This window comes from Silurus aristotelis, assembly GCF_946808225.1.
Source record: "Silurus aristotelis genome assembly, chromosome: 24".
Taxonomy (NCBI): Eukaryota; Metazoa; Chordata; class Actinopteri; order Siluriformes; family Siluridae; genus Silurus; species Silurus aristotelis.
The window spans coordinates 1,388,911-1,398,096 of NC_139597.1; the positions used below are offsets into that span (position 1 = coordinate 1,388,911).

Below are 9,186 nucleotides of genomic sequence, written 5' to 3' on the forward strand. Positions count from 1 at the left end.
TAGTTAAGTTCTAGCAAGAAGACATCTACAGGGAAAAGATCTACGAACCAAATCTGAGAGGAAAAAGTACGAGAAAGTCAACAAATTACAACCTCACGTCGTCAAACATCTTGAAAAACTCAAGCAATTAGCCTGCTCGAGTTAAAACACCTAAAACCAATAAACCACACAGTTTAACTGTAAATGGAAGCAACAAAGGAATGTTTAAAAAGTGTAACTGTAATTGATTACAGATAAAAACCTGAAACAGCAGAAAGATTACGCCTGCAAAGTGAAGAAAAACAGCAAGGGAGCGTCAATAAATGATCAAATGTAAAAGCCCAAAACAGAGCATCAAGTGGAAGCTCAGTGATTAAGGGATTGGACTGTGGATTGGAAGCTCCACAAAGCTGCCAGTGTTGGGCCCTTGAACAAGGCCCTCGTAATTCATTTAGGAAAATGAAGTCACAAAGAAGTTTCAGGAAACTGAACGCAAACCGCACAGAAAGTGTTTGCGAATTCTAACCACGAGCTAAAAGGAAGTGTCAGCGTTAACGTCCACGAAGTGCAACTGCTAATGAACAAACACGAAGTGGACGGAAAAACATCCACAGAATAAAGACGAGACGGAGAGCGATCGCCTGCAAACCCGTGACGAGAGATGTTAGGAAAAAGATTCTCATAGCATTTTATTTTCCAACTTATTTAACTGTTAAGGATCACAGGAAGAAGTCATTTGAAGACATCACACCCACAGATGAACCACAAAGCAACCCGTCAGCAGACCCACAACGTCTTCTCTCTCATCGCGACACCTATGACCCTCTGCTCCAGCTTTCTTTAGTCCTTTTGATCTTTGAAGGATCCGTTCTTACGGCACATTAACCGCATCCTTGTACTGATCATCCTGCGACGGTCATCATGAACCCCAGCCGGATGCGAGGTCTGGACTGCAGAGTGAACCTGATGGTCCAGTACGCCAGGCAGCTGACTCGCAGCCTCCTCCTGCTCGCCCACTACATGGCGGTGTTTGTGAGTTTCACGTCTCGCTCCGCAGGTTGGTTTATGGAGGCCATCAGGTGGACGACGATCTCCGTGAGATGTGTAGCGTCTCTGTTCGACTCCTTACACAGGAGCCTGAGCAGGCTGAGCCGGAGATGCACCGGGATCGCTGTGGAGATCCGGTCAGGGAAAGAGTCGGACTCGGAGTGAGGTCTGGACATAAAACTTTTTTTTTTATATAAAGACGTTGAACATCTTACAAACATTTAATCCAAATTTTTCTTCAGGACTGAAATTTCTCATTTGGGAAAGTTGTTCTTGTATGTAACCATTTGTACTTATTTTTTGTAATCATTCCCTTTTATGTAGACTGAAATACATAACCATTATATATTATTATCATAAAACTTTCTTTTCATTTTATTCCTTTTTTTTTGGGGAATTAAATTTATTATTAATTCCTATTAATTTTATTTTCCGATCAATACGAGTGTAAAAAACATCCAAAATGTCCAAAAATGATTGAAATGTCACATATTAATAAATATGAATCTGTATTATGCTTTAATGTGGCCACTTTTAAACATCTGTATAATAAATAATTAAAGGAATATATCATATATATGTAAATATATTTTGTATGTATTGTAGTTGACATGTGTAGGTTGTAGCTTAGCGGTTAAGACATTTGAGTTTGGATCTGAAGGTCATGAGTTCAAATCCCAGCCACACCTGGCGGCCACTCCTGGGCCCCCGAGCGAGGCCCTTAATTCATTTCAGGTTTATAATGGACATTGTCTCAAAGCAGCTTTACAGAATGTAAGAATTATAGAACAAAAAGTGATTACGTGAATTGTGTATTTACCCCTGATGAGCAGCATGGGGCGACCTGGAGCAATAAAAACTCCCTTAGATGGTTTGAGCGAGAAACCTTGAGGGAACCCATCCTCATCTGGGTGACGCCAAGCGTGTGATTATAAATCATTAAAACGATACAAACACCAAATATCATGAGCTCCAGAGTGTGTGATTATGACTAATGTCAGTTGGAGTCTAACATCTGAGATCATAATAGATCAACACAACTATGAGGAACATGGGCTTCATGTGAAGTGCGTCTCTGAGCTCAGTGCTGTGGTTTTATATCACGTGTTAAAGGATGCAGGAATGAGAAGAAGAACTCTAAACACAGAAGTGAGGAATTTTTTTCAGAAATACAAAAGAAAAAGTGAAAATGAAAGTAGAGACGTGGCGGAGCTACCGGAGTTTTAGTGTTTTTTATGAAATCATCTGTAACCACTTTGACGCACAAAATTCTTTCAGACGTCTTTGGATGCAGCATGAAATTTTCTCTTCACTTGAACACAGAGACACAAACCTGTTTCAGCAGGACACTAACCCTGTGCACAAAGCCAGAACCATGAAGATCTGCTTTTACATGGTTTGGATTTGGTGTAAGATCTCCTGCTCTAGAGCTCCAACACTATAGAACACCTTTGGGATGAATGTGAATGCTGTCTGCAGCCCAGGAACCTCCTCATCTTCTCACCTCCATCAGTACCTGACTTTATCAACAGCCTTATAGCTGAATGAATCTCCACAAAATCTCATGGAACATCTTTATATACACAGCCGCTGTTTAAAGTGTGGAAACACACCATTGTTCCATGTAAAAGGCAAAAACACACAGTAATGTGACATGGATGCGAGTGGATGAAGTTTTGTGGTGTCCAAATCTGACATTTTTGTCCACCAGAAGAACTTGTGATCAGACTCCTTTACCCACACACTCACACATGGAGGTGGAGGTTTAATGGTTTGGGGTTGTTTTGGAGCAGAGAAGGTTCCAGAAAATGAAAGGAATCCTGAACCTACATGGCTCCTATTCCAACACTTCATCATCATGCAGGTCCGTCTGGACTGCGGCTCGTCAAAAGCGACTTCACCGTACAACAAGACGAAGAGCACGTGTGAGTTCAGTACGTGTTATTTAGAGAGAAAATGTAACTATGAACGAATGCACAGTAAATGTCACTGCTGACCCTGAACATCTCTCACACACACACACACACACACTTACACGTGAGCTGGAGAAAATCCGACTCGGTCTTAGCCTCATAACTATATTCTGCGCTGGATTAGACGCCTTCATCTTCTCCTCATTGACCCGAGACGTGTATAAAAGCCGTGTGAAGCTCCTGCCTCCTCTCCAAGCGCCCGAGTCGTGAATCTGTGAGACGCGAAGATCTCCGCAGGATCTCGCCTGCACAGAGGATCGATTGGGCTTCCACACACTTGCAGACATGGGGAACTCCACAGGATGCACCGTGGACGACCTACAGGCCGTCGAGATGCACCTCTGGTACAAGAAGTTCATGACAGAGTGTCCTTCAGGTCAGTTAACGCTCCATGAGTTTAAGCAGTTCTTCGGACTCAGGGGTCTCGATCCAGAGGCCAACGCTTACATCGAACAGATGTTTCGCACGTTTGATATGAACAAGGTGAGTGACAGACACATGAACACTGTCAAAAAAAGGGTTCTAGAGGAACTAAAGTTATAGTGATGTAGGGAATCATGGCTGGGTCACCAAAGATCATTTATCAAACACTCACTTAGGTGGAAATGAACGTGACTACATAATTTTGTTTGAGGATGTAGAACAACCCTTGAGAACATTTCATTTAGGAGAACTTATAACCATGGCATCATGGAAACTAGAAATATGTTGAATACAGTAATATTTCCTAAATTAGGAAAAGTAAGACATGCTTTATAGGACCATGGGAACAGAGGTTTTTTAGTTTTTGGAAAAGAAGAACCTGAGAAAATAGATCCAGGGAACTCAGGACCCTGAGAGCATCAGTTCGCAGAGCTTTAGAAACATATTACTATATAAAAATAGGATTGTGGGAAGTGGGAATATTCAGGATAAAGAGGATGCCCTTGGAGACCTGGGAAAATAGGATTAGGAATAGGAATATAGGAACCTTGAGTAATCAGAAGTCTAAAAAAATAGGAACTTTTAGAATATGGAACACTGGGTTTATAGGAACCGTGGAAGCTTAGAAGCCTGCTGTGTAAATAGAACATTGGGGACACTAAATAAAGTCAATATAGGAACATGAGATAATAGAATCCATGAATTATAAATATATATAATCTCTGGTGATTGTGGAATCCTCAAAACAGAGAAAGACTTGGAATGTAGAAACATTTGAAGACAAAAGTAAGAGAGTTCATGTTTGTGGCCTGAAAATATTGGACCCTTCAAACATGGGGAAGTAGAATCCTGAAATTATAGGCACCTGGTGATGTATAAATCTTGGGAATATAAAACTCTGGGAATGTAGGACCATGAGAAGAGAGGAACCCTGGGAGGTTTAAGGCCTGGGAAGTATAGACATATATATATATATATATATATATATATATATATATATATATATATATATATATATATATATATGGACATATAGAAACCTAGGAATATAGGAACCACTGGTTAATAAAACCTAGGAATATAGGAACCTTTGGAGGAGCTCTCTTTTCTTTTCTTTTCTTTTCTGATGATGATGATGACGATGCTACACTCGGACTCTGTCAGTCATGATTACACTGAGTCATACTAACACACAGATTAGAAGATTACCTTCAGGTTAAAGACACACAAGCCCGATGAGACCTTTATAAATAGGTTATGTTCAGTCACACCTCAGACCTGCTGCAGGTCACACCAGCGTCTCCACTGCAGGGTTCAAACGTAGCTGAAGATATCACTCAGGTTCATTTCAGTGGGGTGTCATCCCACATGAAAAGTTACAATAAATCAATGCAAATCATTTTCCTATAGAGCCACTAAAATAAAACTTTACACACACACACACACACACACACACACACACACACACACACACACACACCAGTGTTCAGAACTTAGATGTAACTACAGATGTAGAAGTTAGACATGTGAGAGAGCCGGAGTTTGTGATGTGCCTCAGTTATGTTTTATTCTGGTTTTGTTTCTCGTGTGATATCTGGACACGTTGCATGTGACATTTCACAGGATGGTTATATAGACTTCATGGAGTATGTAGCGGCACTGAGTCTCGTGATGAGAGGAAAAATGGAGCACAAACTACGCTGGTACTTCAGACTTTATGACGTGGACGGCAACGGCTGCATAGACCGACACGAGCTGCTTAATATCATAAAGGTAAACATACAGCGGCCCGGGAACTGCTGTAAGAACTCTAGGAATATCAGATCTGTGGAAATCTAGAAATCTTTAGGAATATAGGACCCCTGGGAATATAAGACCCATAGGAAAACAGGAACTCTAGGAATATTGGACCCCCTGGAAAAACAGGAATTCTGAAACCGTGGGAAAACAGGAGCTCTAAGAATATTGGACATGTGAGAATATGTGAACTGTAGGACTATATGGAAGTATAAGTTCTCCTGGGCAAATCTGACAAATTTAAAACCTTGTGAAACTGAAAAATTATAATAAGGAAGATTTTAAATCTTCGGAATATAGGAACTCTAGGACTACATACATGCAGGGAACATAGCACCATTGAAATGTATGAGCCCTGGAGATATAAAACACTGGGAATATCAGAACCATGGTCAAAGATGGCATTTATACATAGTCATGGAATATAGAAAAATGTAGTGCCCTGAAAAATAAGACCTGGGGCATATAAGAACCTTGGTAATCTAGGAACATTGGGAATCCTCAACCTATATCTTGACTTTACTAACCCCCTTGTGGTGGAATGAATCTATTGGAACATCTTCCCAGAAGAGTGAAGGGAATAACACCAGTAAATGGGGAATCAGTGTGGAATGGAATGTTCAGAAAGATCCACACACCAATCAGGTGCTCAGGTGCCCACAAACTTATGTCCAATCAGTGTTTTATGTCGTGGTATTCAGTGTTTATAAGTGTCTTATGATGGCTGTATCCTGATATCAGCTGCTCAGGTATATTTCTGTAACCCGTTACTGGTTCTGACCTGTTTCAGGCTTTAACCCGAGCGTCTGGTCTGAATGTGAGCATGTCCTCCACTGTCCAGTCCTGAGGGGTTAATAAGAAGAAGAACACTAATAATACTAATAATAATGACCTTTTTTTTTTTTTTACATTGCACATACAATTTTTCAGTAAAAGTTCTAAAGTTATAATGGATTAAATATAAAAAAATTAATAAATCAATTAAATATAGTGATTTGAAATAAATAAATATTTAAATAAAAATACATTTCTATTTATTTTCACTCCTATCCAGCAATATAGCCATATACGAAACCACACAATCTCTTTATTATTCATTTCTGTTTATTTATTTATTTAATTTATTTATTTATTTTTTATAAAGACTCCCAACATCTCTTCATGGATTATGGATTATGGAGAGAGACAGGATTAGGATTAAGATAAAGGTTAAGGTCATGATTTGTGTCGTTTGTTTCTAAAACCGAGTCTCTGATGTTACGCCAAATGTGCATGTTGAGTAAAAATGTTTTATTACAAAAAAATTTAATTTTCAATAGTTGATTTGAATTTGTATAAATCTTTACCAAAATGTATAAAAAAATAGAAAATAGTCAAAAGATCTGAAAAATGAATAATATTGAAAATATTTTTAAAAATAGAATAAACAGATACAAAATAATTACATGATGTTTCTAAAAATTTACTATAGGATGATTTATTACAAAATGTATCTACTGTGTGTGTGTGTGTGTGTGTGTGTGTGTGTGTGTGTGTGTGTGTGTGTGTGTGTGTGTGTGTATACACCAGGCTATCCGTGCCATTAACGGCAGTGATTCCCAGGAAATGAGTGCAGAAGAGTTCACCAACCGAGTGTTCGAGAGGATCGATGCGAATGGTGACGGTGAGTCAGAAACTCGAACACAAAGTCACACAAATACGTTACAGCTTCACTCATGAGCTCTTCAGATCTACCTTCAGGAGTGTTTCTGGTAGAATCTATTTATCAGGCTGGGGACCTGCAGGTAGAACATGTTTAGGAGGCTAAAAAGCCTAAACAATTACAAAAAAGGGGTTTCAGTTGTTCCCTTAGGGCATGTTGGATATTTAGGGGTTTTAAGGTCCATGAAAAGGTTGAACATGGAACGTTATCTGAGAGGACTCTAATGTGAGCTTCTTCAAGGCTCCCTTATAAGTTTCAGATGCTCTTTAATAGTTCATGGGATGTATAAACTTCCATATGTGGGCTCTGCTTGGAACTCTTTCTGACTGCAAAACTGCCATGTTCTACAAGAGGAACAACCCAGGAACCCTTTGAAAGTCATATGATCAGATGTTCCAATAATTTTAATAAATAAATTTCCAAATTTTTCCTAATTCCTATTTTATAATTAACGACAAAATATTCTGGTTCTAAGGGAGGTTCATGAATAATATTCAAGGTTCTTCTCCTGAACAGGTGAGCTATCGCTGGAGGAGTTTGTAGAAGGAGCACGACGAGATGAGGAGTTCATGGAGGTGATGATGAAAAGTCTGGACCTCAGTCACATTGTGGCCATGATCCACAACCGCAGGAACAGCGTGTAAGAGCTGGAACCTCAACAGAAGTGTGAGAAAAAGCTCCCTCAGGATGAACTCCTTCTCAGCAGTTAACTGTAGAGTGAAAGTCAGGTGGTTGATTAAATGAATGTTAAGCAGGCAGAGAGAAAGTTCTAGAAGTTCAGCACTTTTCCACAACCCTCTGACATCCTTTCAGCTGTTTCTGTTAGTAGAACGCCTTTAAAGTTCTCCTGATGCAGGTTCCTATCCAACACTGCTAGCATTGTGGCTAGCTAGCTAGTCGGTTATTTATGCTAGTTTTTAACATGGTCACTAATCAGAGTGAAATATTTCATAAATAGTGTACATTCCGGTCACGTCACCAGTAGGGCTCACAATCTTGTTTTTCATAATGGTGGAACTTTCATGCTATCATTTAGCATCACTGCTAAATCTTATTACAGTAATATACTAGCTTTTATTTCTTACTAGCAACACTTTTGAGATAAATGTTGTATCTTTACCTTTTTATAGCCATATAAATGATTTAATATGCGAGTTAAGGATTCACAAAGTCTTTTATTACTGCTTTAAGCACATATCTGAGGAAAAATTTCCTATTCTGAATGGATTGGTCTTGGTTTTATTATTACATTTTACTGAGACTGTGTAGAAATGAATAAGCAGCTACATGCTAGCTAGACAAAATGATCATTTTAGGCACACAGTGTCTTTTCCTAATGATCTACCAACACTTCTGAGAGAAATGTTTATATTCTTGATAGTGAGCAAGAACAATGTAAATCTATGTCCTTACTTTCTCATATAAATGATTTACTACTGTCATGCTAGCTAGCAAAACTAAAATTCAGCTTTACTATGTCTTTTTAATCACATATCTGAGGTAAATATTTATATTTCACATAGTCCTCTGTACTTAGACTGTAGAAATGAATTCACAGCTACATGCTAGCTAGATGAATGATAATTCCAGCCACATGTTATTTATTAGTTTTTCCACCAACACTACTGAGGGAAATGTTGATATTCCTCATAGATTTGTCCAGTTTTTACTCTTCATATCCTTACTTTAGCCAGATAAACTATTAACTACCTGCATGCTAGCTAGATTGATCGGACTTTTAGCCGATTTCTTAGTGATTTACCAAAAAATCTGAGGAAAATGTTTGTTCCTGATAGTTCTGTTGCAATGTCTTCATGCTGACCGTATATCAGACCTATCGGTTATGAGTTGTCATTTTTTTGCTTATTCTATGTGGATTCTGTTCTTCCACTTAAAAACTGTAGCAGAACGCAGCACATGTAACGGTCACAAAGTGATAAATGTGCTCTGTACTCGTATTTTATATGTATATATGTTGATTATTATTACTTTCGAGGTAGATTTGTACATTTGGGAATAAAGTTAAGTTGGTTTACATTTGTAAAGATGTGAAGCAGCCTCCTCAACTTCTCATCTACATCAGATGAATCTCTTCAAAATCTAGTGGAACATCTTCCGAGAAGAGTGGAGGTTATTATAACAGGAAATAGGGACACAACAGTAAGTAGGATATAAGGTGTCCACAATAATTTCACCATCAAAGTGTATATTTATTAGAAAATGACTGCTTTTGGAATAAAAGTGTTTGAGTCATTGGTCATCTCT

General features: G+C 38.6%; 1 protein-coding gene across 1 annotated transcript; it reads left to right on the forward strand.

Moving 5' to 3' along the window:
- Positions 1–2,682: 2,682 nt before the first annotated feature.
- guca1aa (guanylate cyclase activator 1Aa) lies at positions 2,683–8,966 on the forward strand. The gene is made up of 4 exons (XM_083529079.1): positions 2,683–3,482; positions 5,046–5,195; positions 6,789–6,882; positions 7,438–8,966. The coding sequence occupies exons 1-4, from the start codon at positions 3,285–3,287 to the stop codon at positions 7,563–7,565; spliced, it is 570 nt and encodes a 189-aa protein (XP_083385205.1). The 5' UTR covers positions 2,683–3,284; the 3' UTR covers positions 7,566–8,966.
- The last annotated feature ends 220 nt before the right edge of the window (positions 8,967–9,186 follow it).

Coding starts and splice junctions, on each gene's coding strand:
- guca1aa (XM_083529079.1), top strand. CDS start 3,285: ATGGGGAACTCCACAGGATGCACCGTGGACGACCTACAGGCCGTCGAG. Junction 3,483..5,045: donor GCACGTTTGATATGAACAAG/GTGAGTGACAGA, acceptor GACATTTCACAG/GATGGTTATATAGACTTCAT. Junction 5,196..6,788: donor AGCTGCTTAATATCATAAAG/GTAAACATACAG, acceptor TGTATACACCAG/GCTATCCGTGCCATTAACGG.